Raw genomic sequence first — 20,196 nt, forward strand, 5'->3', positions numbered from 1 at the left:
ACTTGCAGCATGACACACTCCCTTTGTTCCTGCAACGCAAACATATTTCATCCTTCTGGTGTTCAGAAAGAGCGCAAGTCTTCAACTGACATTTACCCCCCCTAGTCTCTCATAAAGGCAAGATCAAAATTAAGTAAAATGTAAAATATCAAGATGAAAGTGTCGGCATCTGTATGTATGTATGCATTAAAGCATCAAACATTTCAGGTGAGATTTTGACCTAAATGTATTTGGTCAGAATATTTTGACCTTGAGACTTCATCAAAGTGTATGAAGCTTTGAAAGCACAAAAACACTTTTTATACCTTCTGTAGCCTGTCCTGCCCATTTCAACCGTGAGATGAAAGTCAAAAGTGTTAATACCATCCTCAGCACTTGGTAAAAGCATATGCTTCTGGCATTAAATTAAAAATTCAAAAGAATTTCAGAGAGGGCTTAATTTGGAGTTCACTGACTGGTTCAAGGTTTTAGAGAAAGTGCATTATTGCCCAAAATGCATCAATACCAAAAGGCAACCACCGAAGGCTGCAGATATTTCTTCTTCATGTATTCATATGGCAGGGATTTACATTAAAATTTTGAGCATTTACAGTAAATCGTGCAGCACAAATACTGCAAGCTGCTAAAATACTATAGAAGCGGAAGTGCAACACAAGAGTGCCAAGAAAACCGAGAGCATTTCTTTATCACCTGTCAACATTCATGTATCAAGTTCTGTTCTCCAACTAAAGCAAAAAAAAAAGTCTTTTAGCATCCATTTCTATGTGCAGGCATAATTTGCGACCGTCAATAGTGCAATATAATTACACAGCTACAGAACTTTGTGGTAACGATGGCTTATTAAAGCAGCAGAGCAGCAAATTATGAAAAAGAGCTTTTCTAGATAAAATGAGACAGCTGTCAGTCAGGAGAGCGGCTATTCATTTCACAGACATAATCAGGCCACGATACATAAGCAAAAATTTAGCTCCTTTTACAGCTTAGTTTATCAGCAGGGTTTGTCTTATTTTTAGATATTATTTCCTGGAATTGAAAAAAAAAGGATGAACCTGCATCATATCATCATCATCATCATTCACGGCAAAGATGTTTCTTTTCATGGCATCTCAGATCGTGTGAATGCACTCATTTAGTAACTAGAACGGTGAAGAAAAGACCGTCGTTCTGCACGCTGAAGAACGCCAGTCAACTAACAAGTAAGAAGGAAAATCGAATAAAGTAGAGAACATACTGAGCATCACGCTCCTCTTTAAATTCGAGCCAGAAGGAAGGCCTAAACGCAACGTGCCCATGTCTCATGCTACTACTGGTCTCTGCAAGCTTCAGTGCACAAAACAAGGGTCTGCAACAGAACGGGAAACAATGAATCCAGAGGTTGGAGTACCCTGCCGGCACAGTGGCTCCTCCTTGACAACACTTTGCATTGTGTCCCGCCTATTTTTCAACCTCCACCCCTCCTCCTCCTGCCCGTCACCCTGCACCTTTGTCTGCAACCCCACCTCACAGTGAGCCACTACAGAGTCTTTTCTTCACAAGCAGCTCTTCAACAGAGCTGTTAGTGTAAAAGCATAATAAATCACAGACCTCTCCTGATTTTATTAATTGCAGCAGCTTGAACATAAATGCTAAACAGATTTTCTTTAATCTTATTAGAAGTGTTTATGTTTGGTTAAATAATCCCATCCTTTTTTAGCTCCTTACACTTTATTTGATAAATGTGAGATAGGACAAAATGAGCACATTAATAGTTGGCCTTTTAATAAATTTGATTTGCTCTTCAATCTTCATCCATATTTTACTACATCAGTGCTTTGTTCCATATAACTCCACAGAAGCTCAGTTGAATACACAGGTATTGATTACTGCAAATTAGCTTTTTGTTTTCAAGTAGAACTCGGACTAATCTCATGCTCGCTTGGCCTCAATTTCATCAGGAAAGTAAAAATTTATATTTTTAAGATACAATTAAGAAAAAGATGGCAATAACATGCATTCTAAAATCTAAATATTTCCTCATTTAGACATGGAAACATCTCATTAAAGCATAAGTACATACACGTTTCACCGAGCATTTGCAGCCAATTTCAATATGCATCACATTTTGAGAGTTTTTGATAGATATTTTGGTTTGAGGTTTATTACACAGCATCACGGGCATTAAAAGTGTTAATGGAAGGCCACCCAGTTATAACAACAGCCACTCCCTCTCAGCACTGAGCTGGTGTTACCCTGCAACCACCTGCTACACAAAAACACCATTTGTTTTGATCAGTCTAACCTCATCAGCGCCCGCATGTGAAAGCCGTATGGGTACAAGCGACGGGGCTCGGGTTGTGTGTGACTCCCATATTAGATTGGTGGCAGGATGTAACGAGTTAATTTGATGATTTTTGACACACCGGTTTGATCAAACGGTCCACAGAGTCTGAGCTGCATCCACCGTCAAATCACAGCTTCAAGATGTGTCTGTGTTTCATGCTGTTTCCATACCACACAGAGGATTTCACAGAAACCTCTCCAAAACAGCTCTGAATACTGTTTAAATGCAACAGGAAAGCAACATCTATCACCTCTGACAAGCTGTTTTGTTTTGGGGGTTTTTTTTTTCCCTCATCAAGAGACCATAAACCCAATATTTTATATTTAACAAACTCTTATTATGTTTTATTATGTATTTAATATGCTTTTCCATCTATGTGAATTCACTATTTTCCCATGAAGCGTTGTTTCTCCACACATTTGAATGCATAGCAGCAAGGCTGAAGAACTCCCCAAGTCCGGAACAAGTTCTGTGAACTGAGCTTTCACAAAACTTAAAGAGAGCACATTAAGTTAAAAGCCACCAATAGGTTTTATCCTATTTTAATATCTGAGAACTTCCAACAGTCTGTGATTGTGCCACCTGAGTGTGTGAACAGCACTCGGTGAAAGAAGTCATTCTCGTTTTTTGCTGGCATGGTCTGAAAAACACTACAGAGCCACAGCGGATGCCTCAAGAATGTGCTCGCTGACAATTGTGCCAATTTAGGAAGTAAACAAGTCTACAAAAAAACTGCGCATGGTGCACATCTCGCCTTGTTCCTTTCTCCCAGAAGACATGCTTGGGTGTTTTTTTTCCCTTTCCTTTCTTTACACACACACGCTGAGGCAACTTGGCACCTGAGGAAGCCAGCCAATCACAGAGTCCCTGGGATGAGCCAGCTGTCATTGCTAGGCATTACATCATGATGGTGAGTCACTCCCTGGGATTTAGAGACAGTAGAACAAATGCCCAAATACACTATGGCCTTAACTCTCTATGACAGCTCAGCCAAGGTAAGCCATGTGAGAAGGTAGATTTCTGACTGTGGGAAAAACATAAGAAACCCGGAGTGCCTGTGTGCACATAAGGTGCATCAGATATATGCCGTTTATCGCTAAAGAAGAGAATAATCCTCAGGTTGGTCTCAGAGCTGGAACGGTGAAATCACGTAGAGCAACTTTTGCTGTGCCAAGACACCGCAGAAAGTGATACGGAGTTTATAAGGTGCGACATCAAACTTACAGTCTGCATGCGCCAGCACAAAACACCCACACAGCCCGAGGGCGTAGACGCATCTCTTAATATCAGTGGTGATCACAGGAAACAGAGTACATCCCCTGAAGCTAAATTACAGGTCAGCAAGTTGTGTGTAAGATTTCAAATCAACACATCAAAGTGCTTTTTATAATAATTATAATAATAAGCCAAGTGGAGCCTTAGTGGTATCAAAAATATACCCCTATGTTTACTCTTCATATTGTTCTTAATTTAGTCACTTGGTTTCTTGTTTGCTGTCGCTGTTGCTATTCATTATTTTGTACATAAGCAGAAGTGTTAAGTGCCGGCATCCACACTCAGGTAAATAACTGCCAGCTGCCATTGTTATGTGAATGACTGGTCACTCCTAAGAAACCTATTATGCAAGCTGCAATCTGAAACCTGGGGTTAAGATGGCTAATGCTGCACCTTCGTAGTAGGAGGAATAAAAATATCTCCAAACAGGACTCATAGGGGAGTAATAACGATTCTCAAAGAAAAAAGACACGTAATAAGAAAAGGAGGAATGTTTCAAAATGGGAGACACACTCGAAATGAACTGTGTGGAAAAACATCGCTGCATGCATCTTAAATGAGCAGCGATTATCCCTGCAGACACCAGGTGTACAGGAAAATGAGTTGACTCTTCAGGTGGTTTGAAAAGCAGGATTTCTGATCAGAAAATCCTCCCCCATCTACAAATGAATGCAGCAGGTGTGGTATCAGCTAGGCTGTGGAAATCCTGGAACAAAGCACTTTAAACTGTTTTACACTCTTACTTCAGTGAGTGCCTTAGCTGCAGTCCTAGAAACTAGCCACTGAAAAATACAAGTGTGAAAGTCAGCGTCACTGATACACAGGGCTTCCCTGATTACAGTTTTGTGACCTACAGAAAGGTTTTTCAATCTAATGACAAATTTGCTAAGATGACGACAAAAATTAGGTGAACTCAAGTATAGTGTGCACTACTAAAAACTCAATCAGAGAGCGTATTTTTCCACTAATAAGTATTTTGAATCCCAAAAGTGACAAATGAATTAGCAGCCTAACACAACCATATGCCGGTTCAGTCAAATGCACAGTATATTTCTCATACTTGGGCTGTTCGATATATATCGGATGACGATATGAAAACGTCTATCGTTGCATGTTAAGCTATCGTTTGTTTCGTGGTGTCACAAAATAAACTGTTTACGGCAATATTTTTTCAGCGTTTTGATGGTCACTGTAGAATTTCTTAAAGTTCTCTCTTTCTCTTATATTTAATATAACCACACTACGGACGGACAAGCGACTGTTTTTATGCGTTGACGTTAGCAACAACGACGGTAAAAACCATCGCGCGGCTCCGCCGTCCGCTTGTTTATTTACCACGTAAACCTTTCACAATAAAGCTGAAGATCCTGTTGAGATTTTTCAAAATAAACAGAATCAAGTGAAAGAGTATGCAGAGTGTTTACAGATGAGAAGCAAAAAAGAGCCATTAGGTGCTAAAAAATAAACCTCAGAATCAAACGTTAGAACGAGTTTTTCCCCGCAACACGCTGTGTAATAAATACTCACAAAGAAAATGTCTAAAAATGTATAGTTTCATCCATCTGTCAAAACACTTGACTCCAGGTACACGACCAGCAAAAACAAAACAAAACACGCAAATCGAGTTGCCCTAGATTCACAGAATTTACAGAAAATGTAAAATGTTTGTGATATATTCCTTTGTCTGGACGATAAATGTCTTATATCGGGATATGAGATTTTGGTCATATTGCACAGCCCTATCTCATACTATGTCATTATTTACATTTTAATACTATGATGATATATAATAAACACATCGCAAGAGTGATTACCACTTCTGGCCCAGAGTCCCCCTGGCAGATGCCTACAGATGGGGGCAATGAGATGCTCGGGCAGCAGCGCCTCGGGACAGAGAGAACGATGGAGAGCTAACAGCCAATCCCTGTTTGTGCACCGTCGACAAAGGCAGCTTCAACTATTAATGACTCTTTCACACGCTCACCTATTGAAACCTTTTAAAACTTTGACTTCTTACAGATAAATGTTGACCGAAGGCTCTTTGTCCATCATCTCGACTCCAGGAGAACTAGACAGGATGTGAGACTGAGCTTTTAGGGAGGGGTAAAAGCGATCACTGTAAAGGGAAAAGCAGGGTGCTTGATTTATAACACAAGATGAAACAATATCTAGGTGATGACTCATGATTGTTATATCAGGATTGCTTTTTATAGTCGTTGGAAGTCAGAAAGATATGGTAAAAACCTGATTAATCAGCAAGCTCAAGGGGGACCCGTGTCACTTTTGCCACAGATTTCTGCATAACGGCACCACCATCAGCCAGTCTCTTTGACAAAACTGCAGTATTTGATCAGGCATCAGTAAAGTAATATATCCGGGATCTGAACTTTTAGAAGAACTCATAATAGCATCAGAGTTGGTCAAAGCTTTAAAAAGAAATACCTTTCTTTTTAAAGCAAACTAACATGGCTGACAAGAGAAACATGGGGACTTGGGGGCAGGAGTATAGCTAAAAGTCAGGCAATCACTAGAGCCCCATACTTTTCGCTTTTCCAGAAAGTACCAAACCGGCTTTCCTGGAGAGATAATGTTGGGGAGGAAGGTAGAAGACAACACTGTGCATAGGGTTGAATAAAAAACAGCAGGTGTTTTAATGCAAGCAATGACATGCAGCTTATTCGTGTATGCCCTTCAGTATTTCTATAGGTTATTGCATTTCAAAAGCTTTTCCTATAAAACTGCAAGACTTGTAACTTACTATTTTTACATTGCTAAGCATATAGCTTTGCAGGAGATCACACCCAAAGCCAGCCATCGCATACAGTAGGTGTTTGTTTAAGTGATGAAGCATAAGCATTAAAAGTCTGCCAAGTACACTTGGATGATATTGCCGCCGTTTTTCTGCACTTGAAGGCTCAGTTGAACAAAGAGAAAATAAAGCAAAACCTGCTCTCTGCACTTTTAGCTCAAAGATTGTCGGTAATCCAACATTAAGAAAATTACTCAGGGCTGACAAGCGTTTGTGTCATCCCTGATGAAGGTTACCGCAGCTAAGCCAAGGCATTTTATATGGAGGTGCTGTCACTCCAATCATATTTTACATTTTATGCCTTTGGTTGAAACAGGTGGGGGGGGGGGAGTTATGCAAAGTAAAAAATACTGGGGTTTTTTTCTTCTCCACCTGAAAATTAACACAACATAAGTATGAAGTGACTTTCAGAGACAAAATACCATCTGTTAATCAGTGCAAGTCCTGAGGGAAGTAAGTTATAACGGTGACAGGCTATAAATAACACGGAGTCCCATGCTGACGATAAAGAAAACTGGAACATCAATAAACACAGTATCTATTCCAAATAAAAATCGGTGCTTGTAGCTCTCCAGGCATTTCAAGGAGGACAGGGACATCATGCTGGGATTCTGTTGCGCAGCAATGTAGTCCATCGTCACCTTGGGCAACCTCACCAGACTTGGCAGCCTCACTTAAAGAGCTCAGTAAAAGGGAAAAAAAAACATAGGGAGTCCACTGCCAAAGGAGCACAGATCATTAGTTCTTATGTAGAAAATCTGGTGAGGTTGGGGCTAAGCAAGTATGCTGAGGAGTGCCACAACAAACACCTGAATATTCTCTATCACCTTGCAAAACTCACACGAGCAGCATCCCGGTTAGCCTTAGAGCAACAGCAGCTTGTTTGAAATCACAGCCACTCCCACAGATATTTCACCTTCTTGGATGGGATCTTAGGGAACATCAAGCATTGTTTATCTGAATTCATTAGAAGCTGATGCTGCTTCACTCTGCCAAAATGCCAGAGTTTAGCCTAAGGAAACTGGAGAAGTATTTTGTTTCAGACCCCGTTTCTTTAACCAGAACAGAAGAAAAGACCACAACAAAAAGGATCAGAAACAAGATTTTACTGAGCTGAAATGGATGGCTAAGCAGAAAGTGTGTCAACAAGCTCAGTGAAGGCATATTTTCATTTTGACAAGAAAAGTCCCGCCACAAAAATGTGGCTTTCATGAATAACTTCATTTTGGAAAAAAAATACATATATATATATACACACACACACACACACACATACATACATACATACATACATACATACATACATACATACATATATACAAAAAGATATATATATATATATATATGCATAGTATATAATCATAATGCTTATGGTTTTGTTATAAAGACATGTTGTTTTAACCATGGATGACTGTGCTGGGTTGCCTTGCGTCTGAATTAACTACATATTGTATTGATTTTTCTGCTGCCTTTAGGCGTCGCCACAACAGATCGTCTACCTCCGTCTCACCCTATCTCTAGCATCCTCCTCTGTCACATTGACCCTCTGCATGTCCTCCTCCGCTACATCCATGAATCTTCTCTATGCACTTCCTCTTTTCCTCAGCTCCATATTGCCCGTGCCTCTGATGTACTCATTTCTAATCCTGCCCATCCCGGTCAGCTCTGCCACCTCCAGCTCCACTTCCTTTTTTGTCAGTGTCACCCTTTCCACTCATACATCATAGCAGGTTTCACTGCCATCTTGTAAACCTTCTCTTTCACTCTTGCTGCTATCTTTTGTCACAAATGACCCCCTGACACTCGTCTCCACCCACTGCACCCTGGCTGACCCCGTCTTCACTACCACTGCTCCTTCCATCTTCACTGTTACACCTGTCTACTTCCCATTACATATTCTGTCTTGCTTCTAGTGCCTTTTCATTCCTCTTCTCTCCAGAGCATAGCTCCACAGCTCCAGCTCTACAGATTATCCTCCACCTGCTCCCTGTCTGCAAGTATCACAGTGTATGGAGACTCATGGCTGACCTCTTCCATCATCCTGCAGCTTATCGCACCCCCACCCTGAATCCATTTCCCACTCCTTCCATACACCATGCTACAAGTTGTGGTAAGTAATGTAATATTAAATTTGTTTGTACTGACTCATCAAACTTTAAGTTACCATTAGATGAGTCATTGTGCATTAACTCATCTAATGGTAACTTAAAAATTCATGTTACATTAGTTAGTATTACTCGTGGCATTCCATTAGAACATAATGACATAATGTGAATATACATGACTAAAGGCTACCTTCCTCTGTGAATATTATATCTGCTTGAGAATTTTGGGAGACATTACTTCATTGACATCAGTTGTCCATTTAGTTACACACTCTGAAGACAGCATTAAGATCTGAAAATCATGTTCAATGTTGCGCTCAATGGCAAAGGAAGGGGCTGCTGATTGGGTTGCATAACAAGTCCGTCTCTTTTTTTCTGGGGTTTTTTCCCCCACATTCAATTCTCTATAGGACGCCTTCAGAGCTCACACAATAAAAATCACTCATGGGTTCTATTCATGTCCTGATTAATATGCAAAGACAGCCTATCCTCATCTAACAGTCAGAAGAAATATTATAGCCAGTCAAGTCATTTTGAGCTCATCTGGATGGAATTATCAGCACTTTCAGAAGCTCTGTGATATGACATGAATTTATGGATTATGTAAAACTTGTATCATCTGCATTTCAAAGTTTTTAGACCTTACGTGCCTCTTTATCATCCACGGACGAAGAACTTCTAATGGCATAGTGACTGGAATCAAATTAAAACTGTCTTCGTGTTCCTGTGTTAAAACCCCCCAGAAATTATTGGGTTTTTTTGTAATTAAGCTTAAAAGTGTTTGTAAAGTGTTGTTCAAATTTGTGGATTTCAGCTCGATTTAACGGCCACACAGTGAAGCTGAACAGCACAGTTCCATTAAATATTAACAGTTTGGTGGAGCAATAACAGATTTTGCACAGATAAGCAAACCCATATGTGCAGGTACGTATTGTATATCTGTGGTACAGAGAGCAGTGTTTACAGCGGGAAATGCACTACATACACTTAATAACATCACACTGAAAAGAAATGTTGAGTGTCAGTAAACTAAATAATATTACTGACAAAAGACTGAGTGGAGTCTGGAAAGAATGAAGAACTGACATTAGTCACCATCACTCATCTCCTCAGTCCGGCTTTTTCCCTTGCTGCTGATGTGGAACCAGCAACTGCAGATAACACTGAGGGGGTGGCTGCTGTCTCAGACTGTAGATAAGTCTAAAAGAATCTGCCAAATTCAAATATACTTGGCAACTCAAGCTAGCACTTAGGCTACAGACAGGCAGCTCTCATTTTATTAACTTGATTGTACTAGCCTAACAAATGCTCTGTGTTTGTGTAAAAGCCTACCAACAGTGGATGTAAATAAGTGTTAACATCCTTTTCTATTAGTGAGATTAGGGACTTATAGTGGGTTCTGGCTGCAACGGCACTTAACGAGCATTGTTGTTGTCACATCTAAATGGACTGGTACTTGTTCAGTGCTTTTCTACTCAATTTGAGCCCCCAAAGCGTTTTCTTACCACAAGCCTCATTCACCCATTCATACACACATTAACCTAAGTGGGGTTTTTTTCGTAATGTCCAAACACTCAGACTCCAATGGATGCATCGAGGGCAACTCGGGGTCCAGTATCTTGCCCAAGGATACTTCAACATGCAGAATGGAGGAGGCACGGATAAGGCCACCGACCTTCTGATTAGTACGTGATCTACTCTACCTCCTGAACACACCCATCTAGAAAAATTATATCCAAGTGGCTGTACACAGGTCTTTGATAGTTGAGTGTCACTGTGTTTCATGTGACATGTTTGAATCGTGATCATGATGAAGTAAAGTTTATCACCAGTACTGTCTGGGGCGAACAGCAGCCTCCAGGTCTGGAGAACGAAGCCAAGGCATAAGTGCCAAAAACTGCATTTCCTCTAATGCCCACTCAAAAAGCGAGCGAATCCACATAGAGTCCTGTGTTTAAAACAGCCAATTTCACAGGATTAAAAAGCATGTTTACAGCCTTGTACACAAAGCAGTTAGGGCCTCCATAGTTCCCCCCTTCGTGGCAAGTGTACAGGGGTGCATTTTCTAAAACCCATCCATCTGCATATTGGAGCTGGTGTGCAGATGGATGCTGTGACTGACAGGGGTTCCAACACAGACTGCTGGACTACTCAAAGTCAATTAATGCACCTCTCCACCATGTCTGTGCTGTTGTTGCCTGTTGGAGCATTTTAAAAGGAATTATCTAACAGACTGTGCTGTGTGTTACAAACGATCCAAGGAGTTTCTGCTTCAGTTTTAGTGAGTTAAATTTTTAGTATTTTAATAGTCTGCACTAATTAGCAGATAATGTAACTCAAGACACACAGGGCTCTGTGTCTGTGCTGCTGTGTGGGCTGTTTTGAGTGGAACTCTCAGGGGAGAAATGATGATATGACATATAATAAAAGCTGCAAAAGATGGAGATCAATAAACAAATCAAGGGGGGAGCACAGCAAGAAGGGAAAAAAAGAAAGCTATAGGGCGAAAATGTAGACGCAGTAATGACTGAACTTTATGTAAATGTAGGCAGCAGCAAAGAACTCACATCTTGAGAATCAACTTGCAATTATGATGACAAGTCACTTGATCTGTTGCTCTCTTACATAAACTGTACGGCGACACAGGCATGCAGTATTTAGCTAAACAGAAGCTGAATCCAAGTAGGAGTACTGCTATAATCTGAACAGTCCATGTACTGACGAGAATTTGATCATAACAAGCCGTAATAGTACATTAGTACAAAATGTCTCCAAGCCAAATGGTGCATGGACCAGAGTGCAACTACGGAGCAAAGCTTGAAAGAGCCAGAATCTAGTTTTATTTAAAGAGCGGACTAAAAATGCCTTATAATTTTCCTGTGTTTGGCTGCTTTTTCCAGTTCCCCTAAGTCAAAAATAGCCTGTATTATTTTCATAGTGGCTTTGAACCCACCACAGCAGTTAAAGTCCCATATGTTAGCCATTTAGGATTTGTGTATTTTCTCCCTCAAAATGTTAAGCTAAAGTTTTTCTTCCCTTCTGTAGTTCAGCTGACTGATTAAAGTACACACATGCTGCTTTACAGCCAGAACAGTACATGGATTTGCACTGCTTGCAGTTTCATATAACTGTATGAACTGAATGGCAAGTGCACATCAGCATCTAGCCTGCCTTCAGCCTGCAAACTTGTTGTTTCAGGAACAAAAGGAATAAAGAAATCCAACAGAGGCAATCCACTTTCAGCAAGAGAGAGAACACTCTGCCATTCTGTCAGATGCTAAAACACTGCACAGCGGTTTGCAATATCATGAGAAAAGGCGATTCAACTCAATAACATCCATTCGCTTCTCCTTTTTTTTTTCAGGGTCGCGGGGGGCGCTGGAGCCTATCCCAGCTGTCATAGGGCGAGAGGCGGGGTACACCCTGGACCGGTCGCCAGTCTGTCGCAGGGCCAACACACAGGGACAGACAACCATTCGCGCTCACATTCACTCGCATATTTACACCTAACGGCAATTTGGATTTTCCAATTAACCTATCCCCACAAGCTGCATGTCTTTGGACGGTGGGAGGAAGCCGGAGTACCCGGAGGGAACCCACGCAAACATGGGGAGGACATGCAAACTCCACACAGAAAGACCCCGGCCTGATGTTGGAATTGAACTCAGGACCTTCTTGCTGTGCGGCAACAGTACTAACCACCGTGCCACCGTGCTGCCTAATTATGTAATTTGATCATAAATATATTTTATCCTCAAGTCAGACTAATCGATCAGGAATGCCCAGTAGTACATATTTTACATATTTGGTCACATATTTGGTCAGTGCAGGGAGCTGCTGGACGATGCTGAGCTGCAGTGCAATAAAAGCCAGTTTAAACTTTTACTGGAAGGCAACCCTGCGTTGGTTTCTCTATAGCCAACAGCACAGAGCATGAAAGGGTTAAAAAAAAGAATAGAAATGCCTCAGATCTGTAACTTCACATTCTTGAAGTCATAAATCTGAGGCGGTGTCATTTTGACTTTAATAAACGGGGCTTCTTTTCCCCTCAGATTACCCTGCATCACCTTCTACTTTTCCCAGTTTCAAACTGATCACCATGGATGCGGTGGCTTAATTCAGTAACACAGTCAGAACGGGCACTGCACACTCGACTTGAATTTAAGTCGAGAAAGATCACTACCTGTGTCGACTCCTAAAACTGCATTATAATGCAGTTACATCTTGGAAGGTGGTGTAGCTCTGCATTCTAATGTTTGGCGCGAGCCTCAAAAATGTAATTATCATCGAACTGGAACAGAAACTGGAAATCAATAAATGTAATTAAATTGCTCAGCCCTCAAAGTGTGTGATACTGTCATTACCCCTTCAATATACCCCGGGTCCATCACATAATGCGATCAATTTATTTGAATTTCTCCTTGTTGCAAGAGGGTACAGCTAAGGCACAGTTGTCTAATTATCTCCCTCTTGGTTCCTTTCTCTTTCCCTCCCCTGCGGAGGCGCGGTAAATTGTGGGGGTGTCAGAATATTTCGGCAGGGTCGTGAATCATATAGAAGAAATGAAAACATCCCAGCACCACTCTCTAAACCCACAGTGACAGGGTGCCCAACTGTTTGGGTGCTGATTTGGAAATACCTCCAAAAATATTCTGGAAAACTTTCAAAAGCCAGCGCCAAGTGATGCAGTTTAAGGTTCATAGAAACCACAAACATCAGCCGGCGCACGCATTATCCCAACACAGCCCATTAGATCCTCGCGCAGCTTGTTGAAAGTATTTTAAGTAGTTTTTTTTTTCCCAACAGAAATCACAGCATTTTTTTTCCCAGCGATAAAAATGTAAAGTGCATTTTTTGGTTGCTGTTTGTGAAGTGCAAAATGTCAAATCCTGTGTTTTAAACGTTTGGACAGTAATCAATACATCAATGTTTTCCTAAACTTCAAGTATCAACATCACTATCACACTCAAAAACCACCAGATCATACAAACAAGAAAAACAAAAGCGGAGCCCCTTTGGGGGCACGCCCAGCACCACATGGAGGCCAGCTTAGGTTTTATGTACCAAAACAAGAAAAATACCATCCAACATACACAGTAATGATCCACCTTCTTCAAATTCTGTCGTCTTATCCACTCAATTTCCCCAGTCCACATTATTTTAGGCTATATACATTATTTTCCTGTGCGTAGACCCACATTCTTCATGCTCGATTTCCCTAAATTCTGCAAAGACAGGGCTGTTGGCTTCAGCACAACTGTGAAATAAATGTATTATTTAGCCAGACCGAGACTACTGCATGGATAATTCAATACAGTCTCACAGTGCTACATCTATGAACTTTAACCTAATGATGCGTGCTCGGGGAAAAGTGACTTAACAGTCTACCCCAAATAATGTGTCATGGCCGTGTGGCACAAACACAAGGCAAGGAAAGGAAAGGAAGAAAGGAAAGGAGTCAAATGTCAATAAATCGAAACAGGCATAGCCAGATGATAGGCTACTTTTTTAGCACATGAAAAGATTTGCCTTCTGGTTATTTTAACTGCACCTTCAGTCATTTCATCCAGACTCAGTGCCTGTATTGGCTGCAGTTAATCTCAGTAGGGGAGAAGAAAATGCTTGTTTTTTTTATTTTGTTTTTTGCCATAGACAAGAAAAGCATAGACCTGTAGAGCACTGAGAAACAACAGTGCAACTGAGGCCCCGGGTTAGAATAATCATTTTACACCATAATGTACACTAAATTGAATCAAATTATAACATCAAACTATTCTTCCGCTCTCCAAGGACCCCTGGGGGTCCTCAAACTCCTCTTTGAGCACTCAGTTGCAGTGTATGGAATGGGGAGGTGAATGCAGGGAGGAGAGAAGGATGTGGGTGGTGGGAGAGGTGGGGGCTTTGGGGGGAGAAAATGGGTCCCCCTCCCGCCCTATATAACCATGGGAGCTCTGGGATTGGATGCTATTGTATACATTGAAAGACTATTCAGTCTACCTCACTGGATGACGAATTTCCCCTCAACCAACGAAATTAAAAAGTACGATCAAATCAGTCTGGGTCTGTGCCGAAGTCGACATCATTTTGCGCATGGAGGTTAGAAAAAAACAAGCACCTCGCTACTAAGTTAGAAACTACAGAGTCCTTTTTGGCCAGAAAAACAACAAAAACAGAGGCAATGCCTCAGTGTCGACCTATATGATCAGAGCAGGGATGCAAAAACTAAACTCGCGCACGGACACATCAGCACAGCTACTGGTTATGTGCCAAATCCGATCGTGGCACAAGTGGAAATTTGTGCGTGCATCGTATCGATCTATTCGATAGTTTTAAGCGCATGCGTACGGAAAACAAATTGAATATTAAGGTAATAAAGAGAAAAAAGGGCAGTAAATCTGTTTCCAGTGGACTAAAACAAAGCGTTCCCGCTAATAGCGATCGGCTCTCCGGACACCCCATCCTCGGTGCGTCACGTCTGACCCAGCAGAACTGAGAAAGCCGAGGTGGACTTTTGAATGACAGTATATTCGTTTGCCGTTGACGTTTGCAGCGACTTAAGAGGCTATAAGCAATAAGCTGGCTGCTGACATAAAGGGGACCACAAAAAGCGCCCCACTGCAACACCACCGGTCTCTGGAAGCATCCTTCTCCTCTATTTACCCACAGGGACGAACTCAGGAGCTTAACTTCCACAGCACGCAGCACGAGTGGGGATTTTTATTATTATTATTAAAAATATGTTGCATAACTTAACTTAGGGAGAACAGTCACCCCGAATGAAAGAGACTGGCCGTCTGCACTTCTCTGTGTTGTGCAGGGATATTCAAAATGCACCGAGATACGCGCCTCTATCAAACTGTATAACCCCAAAACTGAATAAAATGCGCCCTGTTAAGTAATTCATGTCGCTTTCCCTCAGAGAGGGGGAGATGCCTCACTTTTTAGAGAACTTTTGGGATAACTGTGAATTTTGCAGCGCTCGAGCTCCAAACCCAGCGCCACTGTCCGGAGTCAGTGACAAGGATGCCGCCGGTGGGACCAGAGGATGCTGCTCTAGAATCAACACGTCTCGGCCTGCGCTTTCACACAGATTTGCTTTGCCTACAGCTGGATATTAATCCCCACACAACCTAATATTAGACTAGAACAAGAAATAACTCATATTACCTGCACAGCCGATGAATAACAATCCCCAGATGAGGTCCCTTATTTGAAGCATTGTAATGTGTCACAGCTATTCTCCTTGAAGAGCAGACGCACTTTAAAACAAGAGAGGTGTCTCTAGTGATGGGGGGGAAACAGTCTTTCCAGGGACAACAACTGATACCAGGCGGATTTTTGGTCCTTCTTGCTACCCGTGTTCGCGCCGCGGCACAACGAGAGTGACAGGCTGAAACCGTAGCACGCACTCGCGCACGCATGCACTCAATAGATACCAGCACGAATTACTCCGCCCGGTAGGCTATAACCCCCCACACACAGAGAGACACACACGGAGGGGGCGGGCTGAGGTGAATTCAGTAACAAAGTAGTGCGCGGAGCTGTCTGTGCAGACGGCAGATGGTCACCAGAGGCTGTAATTCGGATTACTGAGCGTGCAAACCGGCTAACTATGGTTTAAAACACATAGAGTGACATATTGGTTCTAATTAAAAGTGTTATCCAGACTGCTAGAATAGCTTAATACTAAACGAATGACTGAATTTCCAAATGGTGACAGATAGTTCACAATGACAATATTTTATTCCATTTTATTTTAAAAAAATTAATAATTCTGAGGTGATATTGTTCATATTAATATATTAATATGGTTCGTATACGTAGTGAGTACTGTTGTGAAGCATCTCAATAGCTACTGTTGGACAGTAATAAGCAGACACCCAGGGTGTTTTCTTTTTGTTTGTGGTCAGAAGTTTACATCCACTCATCATGTGCATGACTGTCATGGTAATTTGGGCCTTTCATTTCTTTGAACTGTTCTTTCACCAGGGTGGAATGACTGTACTTTTTCACTCACTGTGGGTGTATACACCACTCTGCATTTAATCATTAGTTACTATTAATCTCTGTCTCTCTTCCACAGCGTCTTTTGTCCTGTCTTCCTCCCATCACCCGCAACCAGTAGCGGCAGATGGCTGCCCCTCCCTTTGCCTGGCTCTGCCGGAGGTTTCTTCCTGTTAAATGGGAGTTTTTCCTTCCTGTTGTTGCCGACTGCTTGCTCAAAAGAAGTTGTTTGATTGTTTGGGTTTTGTCTCTACTATTATAAGTTCTGTCTTCTTGTAAGTGCTTTAAATTGTTCTTACAATATAAAGCACCTTGAGGTGACTGTTGTTGTGATCTGGAGCTATATAAATAAAATTGAGTTGCACAAGTTAGAATTTATTTTGGCTTTCCTCTAATCCACACAGGGTCAAAAGTATTCATACAGGCTCAAATGTCTACATAGCCTCCCACTAAAAGTTAACAAGTTGCACCTCAAACAGATGGTTTTGAGGGCCATCAACAAGCTTTTTTCACAATTCTAACTGGATATTTGACGACTCTTCTCGGCAGAATGTGTAGAGTTCATTTAAATTGGCTGGCTTCCTTGCTCGCAAGTGCTTTCCTCAAATTTTCAGTAGGATTGAGGTTGGGGGCTTTGTGAAGGCCATCCCAGAAGCCTAATGTTAGCCCAGTTTATCCATTCCAAAACCAGTTGCAAAGTCTGTTTGGGATAAGTGTCCTGTCAAAACATCCAGCTGTGTTCAACTTTCAACCCTCCACCTGTGAGATGAAGAATAATTTGAATGTAGTCCTTTTTCATTATTCCATCCCCTTGGTGTAATGCACCAGTGCCAGTGGCATCAAAACAGCCAGTGTAAAGCTACCATGACCATGCTTGACAGTTGTTACAGTGTTCTCAGGCTTGAAACATGCACCTTAGTCCTCCACCTGTTACCTCTTATCATTGTGGCCAAATAGCTCAATTTTTGTGTTCAAAGACCACAAAGACTGACCGTGAAAACCTTTCTCCAGAAGGCATTCGGTTTCTCCATGCGAGCAGCTGCAAATTTCATTCGAGCTGGAAGGTGTCAATTCTGGATCAGGGTTTTTTTCTTGATTGGGAACTTCTCAGTCCATGGCAATGTAAAAAAACTTGCTTCACTGTGGACACCAGTGTTGGTCAAGTTACTTGAAAAAAGTAATCAGTAACTAATTACTGATTACTTCCCCAAAAAAGTAATCCCGTTACTTTACTGATTACTTATTTTCAAAAGTAATTATTACTTAGTTACTTAGTTACTTTTTAAAAACACGATTTACAACCTGAATAGGTGATAAAGCGATAGATCTTTCAGCCCAATTCTACTTTTTCTGCATAATCCATCATACAAAATGTAATCAAATGAAAAACTCTCTTTTTAAAACTTGTTTTATTAGTTTTAATCTTTTAACTTTATGCATCAAGCGAAAAATAAATTATATGCAACATTCTCTGACTGGAAGAAATTTGTTTAACATTTAAACCTATTTTCTGCACATTCCAGCACATAAAATAAAATAGTTTTTTGTGTTTACACTCACTCTTTCAAATAAATGCAAGTGAAACACAGCAGAAAATAAATAAAATCAAAGACTAGCGGTCCTGTTGCTCTATTTTCACCTATAAAGCAGGAGTGGCGTAGGCGGAGGTTTGCACTGGTGCAGGTGTGCCGCAGCGGTCAGTTGAAGAATCCGCGAGTTTCTCTGTGAATTTCCCATTACGTGGTAGCACACTCGGTGCTTGCTCGGAAGTTAAGGGGTTTTTTTTCGGTGTAAAAAGAAATGTTTTCTTCCCACGCAGTGAACAGCGGACGCTAATATTTTTGTCACTTTTTATGGTATCAAACTCTAAGTAAGGTCAGTACTTCCACGCTTTAAACGCTGCACGCTCATACTCTCTCCCACACTCGATATATGATCCATTGTTGATCTGCACACAGCTGTTGTCACGAACGTCGCACTCGCTTACGTCACTGTCATGACACACTCTCGCAAGAAAATCACAGTTTTAGTAACACAGTAACGCAGCGTGCTTACGGGAAAGTAACAGTAATCTAATTACCGTTTTTGCAATAGTAATCCCTTACTTTACTCGTTACTCGAAAAAAGTATTACAGTAACGCGCCCATCTCTGGTGGACACAGACACTGATACTTCAATTTCCAATTTCCAAGCATCCTTGATGGTTCTTCGGTTGTTACACACACTAACCATTTTCCTCTCATCTCAGGGTGATAGTTTGGATCTTCTTCCAGACCTTGGCGAAGTGGCGACTCATTTGAATTACTTGTATTTGCATACAGTTTTTTGAACTGATGCTCTTGGAATCTGCAGTTGTTTAGAAATGGCTCCAAGAGATCTTCCCAGTTTGTGTAAATCTACAATTCTTATTTTTAGATATTTACTGAGTTCCCCATTGTTCTAAATGACTCATTGCCCCATCAAACCCCTTTGATGCTGGCAAAGAGAAACTACCAATTGCGCATTTTTTAGTGCCACTTATTAAAAGATTTTAAGTGAAGGTATGCATGCTTTTGCTGTGTGTATCAGAAAAATTCAAACTAAATTCAAGACTGTTTTTCAGACATTAAAGATGTATATTGTAGAATCATCCCACAATGAAAAAAACAAAACAAAAACAGTTCAAATAAACCATTAAAAGCCCCATATTGCCATGTCATTCATACCCATGATGAGTGCATGTAAACATCTGACCACAGCTCCATATGCTACTGTGCATTTCCAGAGAAAAAAAAAGCTGATAACACAACACTGGCAAAAAGTCGCCCTATGTCAAACTTGTTAACACACAACTGCCACATCCAGCAGATAGAAGAAAAGTTAGCACTGATCTGAAACTGTGTTGGTGCCCACCTGCTGTATGCCAAATTCAATTGTCGCTCTATTGTCAGATCACAAACTCGGGAGTACGACTCCAAATGCTCTACTATGTTAATTTGTCTGCCTGCCATTTGGTGCCGGGCAGATAAGCTACAGCTGTGATCAGAGCTCCTTTGCTCAAAGCAACTTCCTGCTTCTGCTGCTGGAAACAATGCTGATGAGACTGCACACCGTGAAAGCATCACCACATTAACTACCTTTTTTTTGGATCCTGTTCTTCTGAATCCCTCCATCTACTTGCCTCATCCGTGCAGTCCATGCATCCCCATCCTATGACCAGCAGGGATATTAAGATAAAGCACAAGCCTTATCTTTAAAAAACAAAAAAGCACTGTAGTCTGGGACACAATTTGATGACACAATATCAAAAATCAATTCTAATGTGATGTGTAATTTGTCAGAACTTGATGAACCTGTCAACGCTACAAAATTTTTTCAAAAATGTGTTTAATGTTTTACTCTGTCTTGCGTCAGTGTGTGCTTTAAAGACCATAGTAATAATAAAACTAGAAGAAACTAAAACCTGGTATGTAAAACTTTTTTTTTTCATGTCTTTGCTAATATGGTTACATTTGTCAAGCAGGAGTAGCAAAGGTGCGACTACAGTACTGCTGCTGTGAGCTTTTAACAGCCTGATATGTGAGGGAGCCACTCAATATGACTAATTCAAACTGATCAAGCTTCTGCTGAACCTGATACAGTGCAGTAACTCTACAAAGGTGCCGCTTCACAGCCAGTCTGATGAGGTGGAATGATTACACAGA

The 20,196-nt window shown here is 41.2% G+C and overlaps 1 protein-coding gene across 13 annotated transcripts in view; it reads right to left on the minus strand.

Annotated features, from left to right (window-relative positions):
- The window catches only part of ncam1a (neural cell adhesion molecule 1a), a 257,422-nt gene extending 241,462 nt beyond the window's left edge, over nucleotides 1-15,960 (minus strand). For 5 of the 13 annotated variants that reach the window (XM_040032640.1, XM_040032636.1, XM_040032639.1 and 2 more), the window contains exon 1: nucleotides 15,677-15,959. In XM_040032640.1, coding sequence (XP_039888574.1) covers nucleotides 15,677-15,728 — 52 coding nt within the window. In that variant the 5' untranslated portion in view covers nucleotides 15,729-15,959. Of the gene's footprint in view, nucleotides 1-15,676 lie in introns of all 13 variants that reach the window. The other 8 variants (XM_040032644.1, XM_040032643.1, XM_040032647.1 and 5 more) reach the window with 3 other exon arrangements.
- Between the last annotated feature and the right edge of the window lie 4,236 nt (nucleotides 15,961-20,196).

The sequence above is a fragment of the Simochromis diagramma genome, unplaced genomic scaffold (assembly GCF_900408965.1).
Source record: "Simochromis diagramma unplaced genomic scaffold, fSimDia1.1 OVJJ01000216.1, whole genome shotgun sequence".
Classification (NCBI taxonomy): domain Eukaryota; kingdom Metazoa; phylum Chordata; class Actinopteri; order Cichliformes; family Cichlidae; genus Simochromis; species Simochromis diagramma.